The 21,499-nt window shown below is 31.7% G+C and overlaps 1 protein-coding gene across 1 annotated transcript in view; it reads left to right on the top strand.

Moving 5' to 3' along the window:
* LOC143082753 (uncharacterized) overlaps positions 1-21,499 on the top strand; it is a 63,229-nt gene that overhangs the window by 31,245 nt on the left and 10,485 nt on the right. Inside the window, exons 21-35 of the mRNA XM_076258594.1 lie at positions 1,520-1,771; positions 2,584-2,804; positions 3,170-3,275; positions 3,758-3,874; positions 4,880-5,015; positions 5,780-5,960; positions 6,485-6,761; positions 7,426-7,612; positions 7,893-8,104; positions 8,612-8,844; positions 10,397-10,550; positions 12,923-13,101; positions 13,518-13,661; positions 15,297-15,465; positions 20,473-20,614. Coding sequence (XP_076114709.1) covers positions 1,520-1,771; positions 2,584-2,804; positions 3,170-3,275; positions 3,758-3,874; positions 4,880-5,015; positions 5,780-5,960; positions 6,485-6,761; positions 7,426-7,612; positions 7,893-8,104; positions 8,612-8,844; positions 10,397-10,550; positions 12,923-13,101; positions 13,518-13,661; positions 15,297-15,465; positions 20,473-20,614 — 2,710 coding nt within the window. The remainder of the gene's footprint in view (positions 1-1,519; positions 1,772-2,583; positions 2,805-3,169; positions 3,276-3,757; positions 3,875-4,879; positions 5,016-5,779; positions 5,961-6,484; positions 6,762-7,425; positions 7,613-7,892; positions 8,105-8,611; positions 8,845-10,396; positions 10,551-12,922; positions 13,102-13,517; positions 13,662-15,296; positions 15,466-20,472; positions 20,615-21,499) is intronic.

The following is a 21,499-nucleotide window of genomic DNA, read 5'->3' as shown; positions in this document are numbered from 1 at the left end:
CTTTAAAATTCTATTAAACAAGCACACATGCAACTATGAGAAATATCAAAGAGCAGTCTAGATCTGCTTTTAATTAAATTAATATGATAGGTATTTAAAAAAAAGTAGTTCTCCGACTTATGTTATCTAGCACTTGTCCTCTGATTGGCAAGGGATGACTGACGATAGCATACTAAGAGTGAATTCAGCCAAGAAAGACTATACAGTTTCTCAAACAAAGTAACAGGAACACAACCAAAAATATATAGTCTAGCATAGTTTCCATTCATAAGAAACAAATAAATCACTTGTTTGACTTCAGTCCAAAAACATCTTCGTCATGAATATAAAACAGGATTTGGTTAAAATTCTGCATGCAAGTATAAATGTATCATTCAAATATAACTAAACATCACTTTATTGTTTTAAAGTTATTCTCAAGTTAGCATTTCCAGATTAAAGATCAAGGCTCCTGATCTTTTTAAGCAAAATATGTATATTTCCTCATTCCAAATGATTTAAAAAAGTATAATCACAAAAATACAGAACTCCGAGGAATATTCAAAAAAAAAAGTCCCTAATCATATGGAAAAATCAAAAACACATCAAACGAATGGATACAAACTGTCATATTCATGACTAGGTTCAGGCATTTTTTTATGTAAAACATGGTGGATTAAACCTGGTTTTAAATCTAGCTAAACCTTTCACTTGTATGACAGTCTCATCAATTCCATTATATTGACAACGATGTGTGAACAAAACAAACAGACATAATAGGTAAAAAAAAAAGTTACAAAAAGAAGGACAGCATTGTGTAAAAATCTTAATCACTATAGAGACAAACCATATTTGTTCATAGTGTGTTAATTTACGTTTTTTGATTGAGTTAAGCCCTCCAATTGATATTTTGTCGTGTGTTTTGTATGTTGTGATGTTATACTATTGTTTCAGAAAAAGAGAGAAGGTTTGATACCATTAAAACGTTTAATCCCGCTGCAAATGTTTGCACCTGTCATAAGTCAGGAATCTGATGTACAGTAGTTGTCGTTTGTTTATGTAATTTATACGAGTTTCTCGTTTTTCGTTTTTTTTATATAGATTAGACTGTTATTTCCCCGTTTGAATGGTTTTACACGTCTAGTATTTTTAAGGCCCTTTATAGCTTGTTGTTCGGTATGAGCCAAGGATCCGTGTTGAAGGCCGTACATTGACCTATAATGGTTAACTTTTCTAAATTGTTATTTGGATAGAGAGTTGTCTCATTGGCACTCATACCACATCTTCCTATATCAATATGTAACAAAGAAATAAAAAGTATTTAAAGCAACTATGAAATTGAAGAAAATAAAAGAACACAATTTAAATCCCATGAAATCTCTACTATTTACGATTTTGGAAAGTTTTGGTGTATACTTTTAAAAACAACACCAATAATTAGATTCTGAAACGGAGAATAAGTAAGTAGCCTTTATTTGATGCCCTGGAATTAATCATGATATCTTTTTATATAAATTGTTTTATTGTTTACACATTTTAGATGGCCATGTTCGAGAAGGATATGGACGGGATATATTCTTAGAACAAAATGCTGTTTGGAAAGAATCTGATATCGATTACATACCTTATATAAATATATTATCTGCTGCCTGGCCTACTCTACGACATAGATCTTACACATGGGCAGTTCTTGAAATGATCAATTTAGATATAACCATGTATTACAGGGAGGAATCACCAAAGTTATCTGATCCATGTTCAACTCCTCATGCTATTAAATGTGGCAAAACAGGTGAGCATGATTGTGCTAATTAGCTTTAAATTGTGCATATCATTTTGTGTATTCAATTCAGTTATTAGAGAGCTTACGGTCTAGAGATTTGTATGGTATCATAAAGATTATAAATTGATATTTGCTCTGTGTTGACGATAATTACATCAATCTTATCAAGATTGGCTGGTCAATTTTTTTAGAATTGAGATGTCTTATGGTTATGTTTTTGTTGTAGTTCAGTGTTTTTGTTGTTCCGTTGTTTTCCTCTTATGCTTCCTTTGGTTTAAGTTTGTTACATGAGTTTGTGTTTGATTAATCGAATTATGAAAATTGAACAGTAATATACTACTGTTGCTTTTTTCATAGGATAGTACATAAAAAGAATAACATCAATCGAAAAAAATATCAAACAGCATATCCGACCATAACAACCAATAAAACTCCGACAATGTTTGTCTTTCGTAAACTGTTCGAACATGAATTAGGCCGCTGGTTTTCTCTTTTTTAACTATTTTATACGTTTTAATGTCGGGGGCATGTATAGTAAGCTATACGGGTTTCTCATTGATAAATGGCAAAAGTTGACCTACCATTACTAATATGCCTGTTGTACTAACTCTATTGGATAACTTCCTAAATTGCATTCCTACTTCATCTTTTTTTCATATACAAAATCAATAAGTAACTATCAGTACATGGTCAAACAACAATGTTAAAGTACCAGCACAGCATTGTGTGGCCTTAACCTAGATTTACGTTAGCTAAACCTTAAGATAATTTTGACTTTTGTTTTACTTTTCATGCACATTCATTTTCTTTTTTTGTCTAAGAAAAAGAATATGTAAATGTACTGTTCGGAGAAGGAAACGAATTAAAACATGGAGAGAGATATATGATATGTATACATGCACCAATAACAGTTATTACACATGAAAAATGGATTGAAACAATAGAAGACGTGTCAGCATGTAGTGATGGTGTAACTATTGATTTAACTCCACCAATACCGGGGAATGTGTATATTGGAATAGACTCTGCAGATCATTATCAGGTAAAAATTCCTAAGCAGATCAAGATTTTTTAAAATATAGAGAGGTCTAGAGAAGAACTAATCAGATGTTCATGAGTTTTACTGGAAAAGAAAAGATTTAAAGTCCTTGAGATGTTCTGTCTTATCGGCTGATTTTCTTTCGCTTAAAATTTTCGACTTTATTTCACAAGTAATTTTACTTGCTAAATTATAATCACAGATAGTTTGCCAAAACAAATATTTGTTTTCATTCAGTACAACAAATTCTAAAATGTTTTGTATAAGAAATATTTTATAATATATACTTTTGATCCACAGATTCGGTATTCTGCGTTATGAATTTTGCTATATTTTAGATAAAAAGAGGAAATCTGTTTTTCTTGTAGTCATCGACATCAGATCTTCATGTAAACTGGGATTCCTTTCTTGATGTGGAGCAAAATGTTAGAATCAGACATATATCTGGAATAAAGGAATATCATTTAGGAATAGGTAAAGAGCTACTAAACGATAATTGAATGATGTGGTGTGGTTTAATGAAGTATTTACATCTTGTTGTAATAAACTATATACAATATTAATTCAATTGATCAGTATGTCTACTTTTAGCAATGGCTATTAATCAAAGGATTTTTTATTCCCTTCCGAAATCGTTTCTTTAATTTTTACCTCACTTTACCGCATTTATTTATGTAACATCCTCTTCGACTGGTCCGATTTGGTTTCGATTATATAAACAGTGGCTGCTGTGGAAATTTAATAAGATAAAACATGTCTGTGAGAGGCAATCTTTTTTCTGACTTTCTAAAATGGTTACTTTAACTACAAAAAATCAATTGTGATGAAAACTTTTATAATGAAAAATTAAAGTTATTTGATCTTTTTTGATTGAGGTTACTTTTTTGAACTTATTTATATTAGATATTACGTAATTAGTTTCACTGAATTTTCATTTCTTTGTTTCTGGACAACAGGTTCTACAATTGGTGGGTCAGACGTTGTTCCATTCACAAACATTGGGATAGCAAACCACTATACTCTGCATAATCTCAGATTACAGAATGGACATGAATACTTTGCTTCGGTCAGAGGTTAGTTTTCTCTTTTTATGTATTGCAATCCTTTCTTTCTCAATATCAGTTGGTCGGCTCATTTTTAAGTGGCAGTTTTATTTCATGAAATATTAATCTCGTTAGTTAAAACGTTATGTTGAGTATAAATCATTTGTTGAAATTATAATATGTGTAATGTTTTGTATTGTTTTCGTAGTGGAACAATGTTTTAAAACTTTATCAAGAAATACATCAGTAAATAATTGTCAATTTTCATAGTGTTGAGGTTGTGTGATGACAATCTAAATCAAACAATCATCTGGTGTATGGCAACTTCCAGTTGCATCTCAACGTCAACAATGCCCCTGTCAGTTTTAACAACAACGACTCGGGCAGTAGGCATTGATAAATAACATCCCATGACCAGGTTAATTTAGAAACAACGCGTTGCATCAATAATATTTCATTATACACCATCAGTTGTGAGATAGATTAAAACTCCAACGTCAACTGCAATCAGGAAAAAATTTCCAGTATACTTACATACAACATAATCCATGCTAGAAAACTATCAAAAAGTAAACAGTTGAAATAACCTCATTCACGTCATTGACAAAACAACAACAGACTTGAATGAGCGAATCAGAAGCTTAATCAGTAGGGATATAGATAATTTCAACCATCAACACACAATACCACAATGAAACGATTGTCACTTTCATTCATTGAGACGTAGTCTACAAGTAGTCATAGACTATGGCGTGGAAACATGCAGTACTCACACAAAACGTTTCAAGTGCACAACACGCAACTAAAACATTAACTGTGACGTTTTCAATTTAGTTTTAGAGTTAAAAGTATTTGGCAACTGTATGTGTATACTAGTATATATGTATTTAAAATTATGGTATACACATACAGTTGCCAAATACTTTTTGATAGTTTTCTATATGGTTTATATGAAAATAATGAAAAGATAAAACAGTGTTGTTTTGGTTTTTTTAGAAATCTGTCGGTATATTTGTTTTTCTTATTTAATTTCAGCTTATGATTTTACTGGCAAAAGCACAACAGCCACTTCAACTGCTGTCATAATTGACAACACACCACCGGAGAGAACAAATAACCAAATACATATAATAGAAAGACATATCAAAAACTTAACTGCATTGAACGCATGGTATGTTCATATTGATATTTGCTTTTAATGAGAACTGAACTCATAAAGTATAATTTTGCATGTAAGTTGTTTTATACATTGAATATTGATGCTGATATTGATTGCATAAAGATACATACATGAGATATGATATGATTGCTAGTGAAACCAATACCCACAAGGCCATATGACGCTGAGACATTGTTCAAGCATACAATTTAAATTCTAAAATTGAAAAAGAAATAGCAAAATGGTAAAAAAATATATAGCTTTCTTTTTCGATGCCTCAAGGCAATGCATCAAAGCGACAGTAGCATATGTTTAAAACTCAAATAATAACTTAGCATTTAATTAAAGATAAAAACAAAAACAGAAGCGAACGAGATCGAGACTTAGAGCGTAAAGAGCTGTAGCACCCACAACCTACGGACTGGTATAGAAGTTAGAGGCCCACATGCTTCTAGTAAAATTAAGTTACTAAATGTGCTTCTAAGTGCATGTACGAACAGCTACACTTATTCCGATAAAGGGCCAAATTTTAATTCGCACTGGCTTTATCGATTTTATGGACCAGTTGAAGGTATGCAAAATAACAGATATCGTTCTAATATATAGTACAGATTATTAAGAACATAAAAAAATATATATATTCAAACGAATGAGTTATAAGCAAAATTTTCAAGAAAGATAAAGATTTTTGTGATAACACTTTTTTCACAGTAGAGTTATGAAATTTTGTTAGACATTTACCATAGAACTGAATATGATGTGTTTTTGTTGCTCAGTTGGAGAGATGTATTTATAGACAAAGAAAGTGGAATCGACTACTATATGTGGGGCGTTGGGTCGAAAAGAGGTCATGATGACATCATCACATTTACTAAAACAAACAAAGACTGCGAAGTATCAGCTATACACAATGATTTTGAAATTTACGAAGGTCATAGTTACTTCATAACAATCAAGGTATCTCTTAGACCTATTCATTTCCTTGTCAATGTTTACAGATTTGTATTGGTTTTAGAATTGTTATCTTTTATCTCTTTTCATTCAACCTTTTAAACAATACATTGGTCATACCTTTAATATATAAAGATACAGTACATACTGATGAAAAAACTAAAATCGCAAAAATACTGAACTACGAGGAAAAATCAAAGCAGAAAGTCCTTAATCAAATGGCAAAATCAAACGCTCAAACTCATCAAAAGAATGGATAACAACTGTCATTTTTCTGACAGGGTACGGTCATATTCTTATGGCGAAAATGGTGGATCAAACTTGGTTTTATATCTAACTAAACTTCTTACTGGTATGAAATTCACATAAAGTTCCATTATATTGACAACAATGTGTGAAAAAACAAACAAACATTTTGACTAGCGTTTCAGTTTGCAAAAAAAATTCTTTTAGTTTTGAAAAAAAATAATATTAGGAATAACGAAAAAAATGATTAAATTTGTATCATATGTCAATCTCATTTCCAATAGGCAATAAATAGAGCCCATCTTATGATATCAAAGTCATCATTAGCATATAGAGTGGATCAATCAGCACCTATAGCCGGATATGTATATGATGGATACCACCAGAATGCAACGGACTTCATAAGAGACATAGATTATCAAGTTGATTCCAAGACATTATACAGTTACTGGGAGGGCTTCCATGATCCACATTCTGTTATTAAAATGTATTATATCAGCATTGGAACATGTCCTCATTGTCAGAATGTTTTAAACGAAATAGCTGTTGGGGTTATATACGGTTATTATGTTTATTTCTATTTTTCCTATTAAGTCAGATTGAATGAACAATATCTACTTGATATTATGTATAGCTAGTAAATCATATTTAAACGGTTGTAAAGAAAACGTTGAACCCATATATAATGATATAACATAATCAAAACATAGTAGATTGATTTTGAATCAAATGAAATAATATTTTGGGAAATGGAAATATAATTCATCGTACAGAAATGTAGGTTTCAATGTATTATAGACAATTTTGCACTTTTATTGCATTTCTGAATGCTCGAAACTTTTATGATATATTTGTACAAAGTTAGGATCTCGTATCATATATAATAAATAAACTCATTAAACCACATTAAAGGATACAACATAAAAGGGAAAAGTGAATATATAACCAAAAAAAAAGATGTCATGTTTAGTTCTGTGGATTTGTTTGATTGCTTCCATAATTTGCATAGTATATTATTTATTAATATACATGTAAGTCATCAACAATGCATTAACTAGAATTATCTTCAGAAATACCACGAAAAGATTTATGTAAGGAATACAAATGTGTAAATAGAATATATTGAGTAAACGTAAGTTAAAAAGAGATTATCAAGTTCTATACTGTAACTATGTTTTTTATTATTAGTAACAATTTTTGAAATTTAAAAGTAATTTTTTTTCAGAATTTACTCTGCAAAATATTCATTTGACAAGTGGTTTAAATTATTTCACAACTGTCACTGCCTGCAATACTGCTGATTTATGCACATCAGTGACTTCAGATGGAGTACTCCTTGATGATAGTCCTCCTACAGTAGGAGTTGTCCAAGACGGGATTGGAAAAGACGATATGCACTATCAAGCATTAAGGTGGTAATTTGTTTAGTTTTGGGATTTTTTTGTAATTGAGTAACTACAGGCAGAACACAAATAGTTTTTAGTTTTTGACAGAAAAAAAGTTTAAAAAAAAATGTAAAATGCTTATCAGGACAATAAGAGACAATAAGCATATGTTGATGAAAATAAATTATATATTTTTGCATCTTTTGAATAGATTTTAAAAAGCCATGCCATTCAATAGTGCTAACAAACGACCTATTACTTCTATTTTTTTTTCAAAATGTTGCATTTATAAATTTATTTATTTGAGGAATTATATTGCTTGCCAATGGTATGGGTTTACTGATCCACAGTCTGGAATAGATTATTTATCATGGAGGGCTGGAACAAAATCTGGTTCCGATGACATTGTCCCGTCGACAGATATACCAATTACCAATCCTATTGTACATGTGAATCTTACTTCATATCTTCCACTGCAAAAGAGAATATTTGTAACAGTGAGAGTGTATAATAAAGCAGGTAATTGAAAGTTTAAAAGTAATATGTGTAATCACATTGTCCTTGTAAATGACAGTTATCCAATTATTAGAATGTTCAAAAATGATACTTTACAATATTGACTTTTGATGAGCTAACCTTGCTTTTACGACTGTACTCATGCAAGTAATTTTCCCTTTAAGAATACCACTGAGCCAAAACAAAAACATTTGTTTCTGGTACAGTTTGAATTCTTTCAATACCTCTACACTTTCAGTTAAATTTTAGTTTTTCAAATTCAAAAAAATATTGACCATTTGTTAGATAACGGTGGTTTTAGATTTTAACAAAAGCCGTTGATGGATTTCAAAAGAATATTCAATAGCATAAGTCGAAAATAATATAAATATTATATATCGTTGACTGAATGTAGAGTTATAAGCTTTTAAAAAATCAAACTATTTTAATTAGGAAATAAGTTTAAAAGATGACACTGATGTAAATACTTCTTACATTTGTGTTTATGTTAATGTTATTGTTTTATTACAGGTTTATATTCCGAAGCATCGTCTAATGGCTTCATTGTTGATGTAACACCGCCGATATTCTTTGAAAAACCGTTTTTGGTTCAGGATTTTGGGTCTTTTTATAAGGATTCAATAGTATTCAGAAGTACTTTTAAAGTGAAATGGAAGGTTCAAGATAAGGATTCATTTATTGAACGTCAATATATTTCAGTTGGTTGTCATATCGGTGGAAATTTCAGTTCTTCTTCTATTCAGGTACACTACTTTAATTGTAATATCATTTTAGATATTTTCAAAATTATATTAATTTAGATAGTTTTATTTAAACATCATCTATTTTCTAACTAGAAGAATAGTAGCATTTCGAGAAAGCGCATTTAAGTGTATTAAGTATAAGTGGGAACAAAATGGTGCAACTTGCATATTTTAGTCTATTTGTGTGCCATTGCAACTCGAATAATATAATATGTTGTCTGTTTATACCGTGAAAAAACATTTGTTATTTTTCAAACCTGAATCGAAAATCTAACTTTAATTAAGCTAGACTTATCAAAACCGTGAATAAAAGATAAGAATGGCATAAATAAATGTATATCATCATTTGTTGTCCAGCAGAGAAAAATCATAAATGTAGGTCACATGTATCTCTGTGCAGGGTTTAATTGTTCACTGTTGATTTCTTGACTTGTTGGTGTTTGCTCAACGCCTTTACTGTAAATAATCAATACAAAAACATATTCTACAACTTAAGACGCAACACAAATAAGATATTACAAATATACGTACTAATAATACGAATGATACTTGTTTTCACCTCCATCCAAGTAGTTATATATAATTAATTTTAGTATATCATAACCATATTGTTATATGTTTATCTACAAAACAATACGAAACTTTAAGCAAGCCTACTTTCGACAACGATTCAAAACATAAAAGTACTAAATCATCACCACCAACTATCATGACGTCACTTCATACATGTATGAGAAATGTACACACACATTTGAGGCTTTGCAAAAGGACATAGCCTTAAGTGTTGTGCCGCCACGTAACACATATTTGAGGTATGGACACATATTTGTGGCTGGACATTACAAATATATGATCACATCATCCAAATGCGTACTTGTGAGATTTAAACTGGACTGATAAACCTTATCAGACATTTTCATGTGAAATGTCAGTATAGATAGCATATACGCATCAAATAGTGTAAACATGAAGTTTCGAAGAGCAATGTTTTGTTTAAAATTGTAACTTATGATAGATAACACCCTACTAATTCCAATATAATATTGTAACTAGGTAGTTTTATAATCTGGAAAAGAATTTCTGAAACCGATATTATTTTTTTTTAAATTGTATTAAGTTTGGTTATGTATTGAAGTATCGCAATGAACCAAAGAACATTTTCAAATCTCTGGTTGTCCGCTAACTGTTACAGTAACTGCTTATTTATATGAAATAAGAAGATTTGGTATGTTTGTCAATGAGACCACTCTCTCACAGAATCAAAATAAAGTTGATTGAACGGTAGTATTTTATTTTACGGCATTCGACAATGAGCAAATTCCATTCCGTATGGTCAGCTGTAAAAGTCCCAGAAAAAATTTGAAACCATTCAAACGAAAAACAAAACGGTCTGATTAATAACATAACATTAAACAAAAATCAACAAATAACATATACTGGATATACCGGCACTAACTGAATGACTTTAGACGAGCACAAGTGAGTTTATATTATTTATCAAATTTTATATCCAGTGTCATCATCTAATAACTGATGGATCCTTATTCTCCAGTTGAATGGTATAGTACGAGAATATACGTTTTCAAGACTTGATCTTCATGATGGCGTTAAATACACTGTTCACCTGATTGCGTGCAACAGAGCAAAACTGTGCACAGAATCCAAATCGGACCCTATTTTAGTTGACAGTTCGCCTCCTACACCAGGTAAATAGCATTTTCTTTTGATTAAGAAACATAGACGTTATGTACAGCGTAATAAGATGAGGTATAGAATGTTCAGACGCCAGTGCTGCGTCATAGTAAGTTCTTATAGTTTTTATACGCCCGTATATGGTATACAAATGTCCCGGGTCCGTCTGTCTGTCGATCCGTCTGTCTGTCAGTCTATCTGTCTTTCTGTCTGTCCGGCGTTCACATGTCGCACTGTAACTTGAGGACAACTTATCCAAATTTGATGAAACTTAACATAGTTGTTTCTTATGAGGTTCTAACGATCTGTTTATTTTTTGGAGAAAATAAGATTAACACTTTTTGAGACACGGGATTTTGTAACTAAATCAGGGGTGTGTTTTTTTTTCACATGTCGCGCCGTATCTCAAAAACGGTTTATGATTATTGTTTAAAACTTTACACACTTCTAAATTATATTAATCAAAAGATCTGTATACCTTTTGATGATGGTTCAAAATTTCAATTTAGAGTAATTAAGTTTTTGGTATTTTAAGGGGGGGTTTCACATGTCGCGCCGTATCTCAAAAACGATTTATGATTATTGATTATTGCTTAAAACTTTACACACTTCTTAGTAATATTAATCTAAAGATCTGTATACTTTTTGGTGATGAATAAAAAAAAATTTAAGAGTTATTGAGTTTTTTGGAAAAAAAAGACAAGGGGTTTCACATGTCACGCCGTATCTCAGAAAATATTTATGATTATTGCATAAACCTTTTCCTTATTCATTCTATGGTGTATCTGAGATCATTTGTTGTGGTTTTAAAATTTACATCAGGTTTAATGAATTTGTACTGACTTTATCGTTTGTCTTCTTATTTTCTACACTAAAAGTGGTAATGAAATACCTTCATGTATTATTGTATGCGACTGTAATACAAGTGAGAGGTTTAGCTAGCTATAAATCCAGTAATAATCCACCTTTTTGAACATAAGAGAATGTCTGTACCAAGTCAGGATTACAACAGTTGTAATCGATTCGTTTAATGTGTTTGAGCTCTTTTTTCCATTTGATAAGGAACAAAAACTTGTATTAAGAATATCTTGTGATACATGATACTTATTCTATATACCTCTTCAAACGTTTGAAAGGAAAAATCTCGAAAATTCTTAAATATCACATTCATATTTCTTCTTTTTTTTCTGTACACAAATTGCGCAATTTTGTTCACTATATTTTACATTTCATGCGTAAAGTTTTCATTCCTAAAATTCTATGGAAAAATCTGTATTGTCCTCATTGTGGGATCTCCAGTTACAGAACACTAAAAATGTTAATTCATCCATATATAGATATATTTCTAACGGACCATTCACTTAAAGGCTTCTTACTTTTTGTATTGCTTCTAAGTAATTGTCTATACAACTTTTGACCAGCAGTTCGAAATTTCTTGAATGTTTCCATCTTTCTTTTTATCTGTGTTGAGATACTCAGCCCTGTTTAGTTTCGGTCTATATAACTTTGGTTGTTTCAAAAAAAAATTCAACACAGAGAATAAGAAGAACAAGTCTTTCTGATTCAAAGCACTATCGCTCAGGCCCAAAATCATCTGCATACTGACTGATTGTACACTCAAAAGTTTGGATTTTCACCACTATTGTTGTTGTCATTTATTAAAGATAAAAGTTTATAATAAAACAAGCAAACCTGGAATGTCTTCCGTATCGACATTTTTATAGATGATATATAGGATGTGAAATTTACCAATATATATGCCCGTCATAAAACCGGTGTGAATCATGATTCAAATTAGAAACAGTATCACTAAAAAAAAAATACATTTTCTCATTTAAACAACATTCTTTCAGTCTCCTGAATTTCACTAATCAGGTGATCAAGAAGTTTGTTTTAATTCTATTTGATGTACATGTTGAAGTTATTTTATAGTCTATATTCAGAAGTGGAATAAGTCGCCAGTATTGTTATAAATAACTAAGTTAAACAGGTGATAACTCCTTATTTTTATATAACTTCGCAATGTGCCTTCTTGAAATGCTCTTTGAAAGATTCAATATGGTGCCAAACAAATCTATAAGTCAATCGTAAAACCACCAAATCCTGGATTTTTCTATTTTCATATCTTTCAATGCATTATTTTTTTCTAAATTTTCGGTTTTTCATAGAGAATTTTTATAATGGTGTTATACAAAGAAAGAAAATAAGCCTTTGTATATTAGTTATAAATGTGTTCTTAGATCTATAAAAATGTTCATTAAATAATTTATAGGTTTCCTTCCCCTCCATCAAACACTGGGTACGATAAATAGTCATAAAAATCACAATCATGTACCCGTGATTAATTTGGTGTAACTGAGTACATATTTTCTATATGTAAATTTAGGTATGTTTGCTATCAATACGGATCATGTTTCAAAGCTTGGTCGAATGATCGATGGTTGGATGATATGGTCAGAGTATAAATTGTGGCTGTCCTGGTTGGGATTCACTGACTTGCATACTGGTATAGAAAAATATTTGGTGAACGTTGGCAGTAAATATATGCAAAGTGATATCAATAAGGTATAACTAATTGTTCCATATATTAATGTCTTCTCATGACATACCAGTACTTAGCAATTACTCTTGTAGATATTACGAAGAACATAGATATCAGGTATAGTTTTGATGTAATAAATCAGATTTATAATATGCAAATTAATTAAATAGCGGCGATTCTGAAACATCTTTAAACAAATTATCAATCCCAGCAATACATTTCAAGAAATAATTTGATTATCCTGTTGTCATAATTAATAAGATTCATCGAAGCTCCTAAATTATTAATAGATGTCAAGAAGTTGTTTGTACTGATAGTTTATTTAATATGTTTTATACCTTATTTATGTAACGAATATAATGCCAAAAAATATGTGTTTGTCGGTATGAAAGAAGAAGTTGTCTCCATATCCTATTAATTATAGAACTATATGTTACAGGTTAGTGGGTCTCCTGAAGTTTTTCTTCACAATGAATCTGGAATTGACAAAGGAGATGAAGGATTTGTTCAAACATTTCCTATTGAAACAGTCAGTCTTGGTCCGTATGAACATATATATGTTAGCGTTTGGGCTGTTAATAAGGTATGTGTAACAAAATTGTACACATTAGTACATAGATATCAGTACATATCATACTATATATAATGCACAAGGCATGATAGTTTTCCCGACTTTTTATACTGTAAAATATTCGCAAATTTTTTTAGTGTCATCTATGAAATCAATTCCAGGACATTTTTAGTCTTACTTGTACGTTTTCTGAAGGAACATATTTGTTGAAGTGTCCTCCTTATTTGACATTCCGCTTGTACAGGAATAAAAGGTAGAATTTATGGATTAATGTGTCCTTCTTTGCAAGATTAGTATCAAAGAAATCCTATCTGAGTGTCATAATCATGCTTTTTTGTTGTTGTTTTCTTATGGGGATTGTTTTTCACCTTTAGCCTTTCATTATGGCACCCTCAACGGAGTTGGGGTGACGTATTGCTATTCTACGTTTCCTCTTTTTTTTTCTTATTTTATACATCTTCGTAACATTGACCCTATGGGAAAATACATGAAAGCTTCATTTTTTTTTAAAGATTATAAGTTTAAATCCAATAAAACTTTATGGATATGTAGCATGGCATTTGCAAATGTTGCATCTGTCTTTGAAATTTTGGAAAATGAAAACTGCAAAAAATGTAAAAATCTCAAAAATGCTCCAAACTGTCTGAAAATTTACAGAAATGTTACCTGGCATGTGCATAATTCAAAATGGCCACCGTTACTACGTAAACAGCAAAATTTCAAAATGCTACCAACTTAATAAAACTTTACAAAACAATAATGAAAATGATAATTTGCATGCGTAGATTCACTGTTTGACGTTAGAATTTCCAAAATGGCTGTCGTTACTCTGGTAATAGGGGACGAGGGGACGAGGATGCAACCCGTTATTGCTAGCAATTACAAATCCAGTTAATTTATCTTTTTCAAATTGCTGGACTGGTTTTTTGGAATATAAAGACAGATGATTATTTTCACCTTCTAAAATGTAATTATTTTCAATGTGTTTTATATTCTTTATGTTGAGTACTGTGTTCAACTACTCTATCATGGACTTAGGTTTAAGAAAGTAACGACTACACTTTCCACTTTTAATCAGTTAATATTTGTAGTTATTGTTTTGGTTTTGATGAAACTAAGTTGCTTTTGTTAAAAAAAATAAATATGTAATGGCACAATTCTAAGGCTGTAATACAATTCCTCCGGTAAGCTATGGTGTGCTGGTTCAGGACATTTTGCGCCGCTTTAATAAATCTAGCAAAAACTGATTGTGTATGTCGTATAAGTGTAAATAAATGTTGCATGTTGTAAATTAATAAGATTAAGAATACCACGGGGCCCATCGCAATCTTCGTTCAAATACTTTACATGATTTAAGACGAATTATTATAGTGAGCTGGACTGCTTAACTTACTTTATTAACATTTATTAAAAACTCTCTTTGCACACCATCACTATACCCATTGCTGAAGCGGGTCTTAGAAAAAGAATAAAATACTGATATACCAAAATAACACTATACATCAAATGACGAAGTAAATACACAATTTCATAGCTAAAAAAGAAGAAAAAAACAGTGGCAGTAGATGAGCCACAAAATATTATACATAGATACTTGTACACTCACCTCGCAAAATCCGGGGATCAAAAGCTCATTATCTTATGCAGGTTGGATTGTCTAGTCCAATGATTCACTCACAGTTCAGACTGGTACCTGGTGGTTCATTAGAGTTAGTTCGCCGTTGCACTGTTAAAACTTGTTTAGGCCATTGTGTCTGTTCTACACAAGATGGCCGCTGTGCACTTGACGACAAACAGTGTCATGACGTTTCAAAGGGTATGAATAATATTTTTTTCATTTCATGTATAATATGAAATATGTACATCTGAATACAGTAGTTATTGATATAAAGAAACATTCTGATTTTGAAATATAATCAAAGAGGTCCTTTTTGCTAAAACTGACTTTGACTAACTAGAAGTTAATCTATAATCTAGTTTCATGTAGAAGGTATTGGTAATGTATGTATTACAATACACATAGGCATGAGGATTTGAATTGCACTGCTTCCAATATTGTATACGGTATTGAATGTACTCTTTGTGGATTGATCTACGTCGGGGAAACTCGACAAAGACTCAATTTTAGGATGAATGATCATCGGTCTAATGTAAATGATCCTAATAATAACAAATTTCTCTATAAACATTTCAATCAGCCTGACCATTCTATTGTTTCAATGAAAGTCCGGATTATAGAGAAAATATATCATCCAACAAATGACCCCATATTGAGTACACCATATCGTTTACAAAGAGAAGACTTTTGGATAAGAGAGTTGGGAACAGCCATTCCCTATGGATGCAATGACAAAATTGATGGTGTAGGTATTTTGTCTAGTCCCAGGTGTAGTACCGTCAATACATTACAATTATTTAATACTTCTGCTCGACGAAATAGAAGTCATGGTCACAGAAAATATATACCACCTGCTGTACACACCGTGACAATTGATAGTCTATCAACGTCTGTTCAAAAACCTTTAGGAATTCATCATATTAGAACTAAATTATACTCCATTTCATTGTCAAAACTTTCTTTACTATTTCAAGATGCCCAAAATACTTCCGTTACTGATTCTCGTTCTGTTTTGTATAGATTAGTTGCAATTATCATGGACATTGCTAACCATAGACTATTCAAACCCGTATCGACTACATCCAATAGTGAGGAAAAACGTTATTTTTTTAAGGTAGAATTCGCCAGTAAAGGTTTAGATGCTGTAAATATTAGCAATATTTTCCATCTAAAATCTGTACAAAAAATTATACCTGATTACTTCAAAAATAAAGCTACATCTGTTATTTCTTATACTCCAAGATTTTCAACCACAAGAGAGTTTTAGATGCTTTTAACCTCAAAGATACAAAATCCAAGCCTCCGGATTGCTCATGTGCATCGTCACAATACAATTACAGTCCACCTGGTCATATTATTACTGGTGACCTTGGCATCGTTACCAATGAACAACTAAGAGAGTTGTTAGCCAAGGGACCAAAATATAGAATCCCCCAGCCCATCAACTGGAAAAAGAATTTCAAGTTACTGATGGATGTAGTTGAGGACTATGCAAGAAAATGGGTAAAGCGCGAACCAGACGAACCAGAACTGGACACTTTGTCTGAATGGATCAAAGCTATTCGATCATGCATTCAGAGGCGCATACAAAAACTACGATGTAATATGAGTACTAGAGTTTCTAACCCTTTCAAGAATCCGGAGGTTGGGGATGCTTTATCCTCTTTGCATGACAAATATGTCGTTGTTCCAGCAGATAAAGCCTCCAATAATATTGTCTTCATATGTAAAAAACATTATTTGCAATATCTCACTACAGAGCTTGGAATTGATAAAACTACTGGTAATCCTACATATTCTTTAACATCATTTACCAAGGACGAAATTTTACAAAATCATAAATCTGTCCTTCTTTCTTTTGGTATCAACATCAAAGAAAACGAAGAAAACTTGCCTTCATTATACTGGATACCTAAATTACACAAAACTCCATATAAAGAACGATACATAGCTGGGTCTTCAAAATGTTCGACTAAACATCTTTCTAAAGTACTGACTACTATTCTTTCTACAGTTAAAGATGGGCTTCAAAAATATTGTGATGAGATATATTCTACCAGTGGTGTTAACCAGATGTGGATTCTCAAAAATTCGAAAGATCTACTGCTTAACGTTCGATCACAATCTTTGCAATTTTGCAGCAACATAAAAACTTTTGATTTTTCTACGCTATATACTACTATTCCCCATGCTCAGTTGAAAGATCGACTTCACCATCTCATAAAACAGAGCTTTTTCTATAAAAATGGGAATCGTAGATACAAATTTTTTGTTTTGGGTTACAATAATTCATATTTTGTGAAGAATCACACTGAATCTTCAAGAAAATATACTGAAGATGATATTATCAAAATGCTAGACGTTTTGATCGACAATATATTTGTTGAGTTTGGAGGATTTATATTTCAACAAACAGTCGGTATTCCAATGGGTACTAATTGTGCACCCCTGCTGGCTGATTTGTTTTTGTACTCGTATGAAGCAGAATTCATTCAGAACCTTCTAAAAGACAAAAAGAAAAAGCACCTTGCGAAATTCTTTAATTTTACTTTCCGATATATTGATGATGTTCTATCATTGAATAACCCATATTTCAGCCAGTACCTACATCTCATATATCCCAGTGAACTTTAAATTAAGGATACTACTGATACTAGAAGGACTGCTTCGTACATTGATCTTTTCCTCAATATTGACGTAGATGGACGACTTCACACGAAAATCTATGATAAACGGGACGATTTCAACTTCCCAATTATCAATTTCCCATTTCTCAGCAGTAACATACCCTCTGCCCCTTCGTATGGTGTTTACATATCGCAATTGATACGTTATTCTCATGCTTGTTCACACTATACGGACTTCGTATACAGGAATGTGCTCCTTACGCAGAAACTGCTCCAACAAAGTTATGAGGAGGACAGATTAAAATTGACACTCCGTAAATTTTATGGACACCATCACGAATTGGTGGATCCATACGATGTATCTTTGACCAAACTAGCTAAGGACATTTTTACCACATGGTAGATTGTTGTTTGTCATTATGTCGTCTAATCTTTTAATTACCAAACGTGACTTATTCCCGATTGTGACTGTTTTGCTGAGTGTGAATTCGCATTACTATAAGACGTGTTACGGTACTTGTCTATCCCAAATTCATGTATTTAGTTTAAATGTTTAATGTTATATTTGTAATTCTCATCGGATTTTGTCAAATGTGTTGATGTCTTTTCTATTATATTTATGTGTTATGGTAAATAATATCAATCACCGCATTCATTTATTAGACTTCATTTTGTTCAACGTAATCAGTACGATATTTTACGTTTGAAGTCAGATTCAAAACAAACCGGACATAGCTTTATAATATAGTTAATTGCTACCTTAGTTTGCTAATAATAAATATGAAAATGTGCATTGTTATTAAATGCAATATCAGTATTTAGTTCAAATATAATCTTAAATCAATCCTAATTCTATCTTATTCATTCAAATGACGTCATTTTTCATTTTTTGATGATCTGTTTTACAATTTCAAATATGACGTCACTGGGCGTTGGGGTTTGGGCTTGTTCGGATGTGTCTACATTTTGTGTTGCAAATGTCTGGTTATGTAATGTATTTCAGTTGTTTCCTGTAATTAGTTAATATTTCAGTTCTATCATGTACAGCTTTTGGTTAGTAATTTTATAAATTTACTGTTTGCAAAAGTATAAATTATTCTAAATAATAAGGATGTTCTGGTAACTAACAGAAAACCCTGGAAGTTTTTGACACAACTTTTTTGATCTTTTGGTCGTCGATGCTGTTCGACTTTGTGCTTGTTTCGACTTTCAAACTTTTGTATCTGGGCGTCATACGTGGATCTTGTGTGTATAAAATGCACTTCTGACGTATTAAAATTTTCAACATGTTGCCTTTTGTTGGCTGTTGTTCGTGTGTTTCTTTGTCAATTGTATTCTCCAATTTATTTATATTGTAGTCCTGTGGTGTTGAGTTGTCCTTTTAATGTTATATTTCACATGGCTATAAAAGGGGAGGTTTGGCATGCCACAAAACCAGGTTCAACCCGCCTTTTTTTCTTTAAAAATGTCCTGTACCAAGTCAGGAATATGGCCATTGTTATATTATACTGTAGTTCGTTTCTGTATGTGTTACATTTTAACGTTGCGTCGTTTGTTTTCTCTTAATTTTGAGTGTAAATTCACATTGCGATAAGACGTGTCACGGTACTTGTCTATCAAAATTCATGTATTTGGTTTTGATGTTATATTTGTTTTTCTCGTGGGATTTTGTCTGATGCTTGGTCCGTTTCTGTGTGTGTTACATTGCAGTGTTGTGTCGTTGTTCTCCTCTTATATTTAATGCGTTTCCCTCAGTTTTAGTTGGTTACCCCGATTTTGTTTTTTGTCCATGGATTTATGAGTTTGAACAGGTGTATACTACTGTTGCCTTTATTTGTAACCTTCATATAAAAAAAGAACGTTCCTTTTATAAGTAAAGAACCCATATAAACTGCAACAATGCAGATTAATAGTAAAACATTGACATAAGGGTAAACATATGTTATTCTCATTGACAGACGCAGAAATTAAAGATGAACCAATGACGCATTCGAATAAAATCAAGATGATGCAGTTTAATTTCCAATGAGACAACTATCTATAACTACTAAAGGGTGAACTTTAACCCGTCACCGTTAAAAGTAAGATCAAAACCTAAAGCGTACAGCAATCTATAAAATACCCCAGGATTGAAACTATTGTGAAGCAATTCAATCGAGAAACCAAACGACATGATTCTAGCTTAAAACATAATAAGAAAAAAAATTCGGACAGCAATGAAATCAACCACTTGACAATAGCATCTAGGTTTTGTACATGCACATAATATTCTAACTGGTTAAACCATTCTCTAATCAATCCCCTGCGTATGTTGAACAGTGTTGTAAAGGTGAAATTTGAAAAAAAAATATTAAAATCACTTGGAAAAGGCTCGACTCAAAGATTGGAATTAAACAATATAGATAATTAACAAAAGGGTAAATGAGACAAAGTATCTATCTAAGAATACTTGCATTTCTAATGAACATCGGATATATCGAACTGCCACATTTTTATGGAATTTACCGGTTTGTTGAAAGTCGTTTTTGTTTGTTTGTTTTTAGCATTTGCTTCGTTTAATTTTTTTTATCTATTCAAGGAAATCCAAACAACGTTATTGGAGTTTATGATGTAACTAATTTGCACGAAGTTCCCTTGTATGATATTCAGTACACCCCTTCTGTATTTGAACTGGTGGCAAAATGGCAAGTAATTCAAGTTCAAGGATTGCCTCCACTTTGGTGAGTAGCTCTTTTGGCTGAAAAATGTTGTTTCTTATGATTGTTTCTTTGTTATAACTGGTGTTGTTAAAATGAAATGACAAGATGCTGGTAAAGGAAATTTATTTATTCTGATTGATTCAAACATCCTAGTTCCTACTCGATAAACTGATATAAATAAAAAGTAAAAACACAATTAAGCTGTTTCTATTTGTTCATTTAATCCTGGACTCCGGACAGAACTTGACATTGCAGTGGAAGGAATCTAACATATGTATATGAGTATAAAAAGAATTGGTTTGACAAGTGTAAGTGTTATTTGTTGTCTGAGAGAGCAAACAAAGGCACGTGAAAATCACAGGAGCGTGAATTGAAACATTCAGTAGTTAGAAGCAATAGACCACTTTCGAGTTCATCCGTCACCGGAAAAAAATTTGTCAATTATACGCGCCTTTGTGACGTCATTTGCCAGATAGAGGGGCTCACCTGTATCCCTGCACTATAAACGTTCATCAAGCGTTTTAGTGATCGTCATTGTGCAGGATAAGCTAGAAATAAAGTTTTTTCAGTAGGTACTTAATCACAATTCCCTAATGACAGCGATGAAGTACGTCAATTATGAGAATTTAATTTGCCGAATAATTCGTGCAGTATAGCTTTATAGTTTTTCAACCACTCGCTCAACATTGAAACGGAAGTCACGACGCACCTTAACGCACGAGTGACGTTCACTAAAACCGAAGTTTTGACGGAAATGCATCGAACTTGAAAGTTGTCTTGTCAAATTATATCGCCATATGTCGTTCAAAGATGAAAACAACACAAAATCATATTTGATGGACTAGATCCTTGCAATATGTTTTGGTTTTTAACCGGATTTTTGTGAGAAAAATGTCGGTTAATGAT

The sequence above is a fragment of the Mytilus galloprovincialis genome, chromosome 7, assembly GCF_965363235.1.
Source record: "Mytilus galloprovincialis chromosome 7, xbMytGall1.hap1.1, whole genome shotgun sequence".
In the NCBI taxonomy this organism is placed as follows: domain Eukaryota; kingdom Metazoa; phylum Mollusca; class Bivalvia; order Mytilida; family Mytilidae; genus Mytilus; species Mytilus galloprovincialis.
The sequence above is the reverse complement of the archived record's forward strand: the minus strand, read 5'-3'. Positions and strand labels throughout refer to the sequence as shown.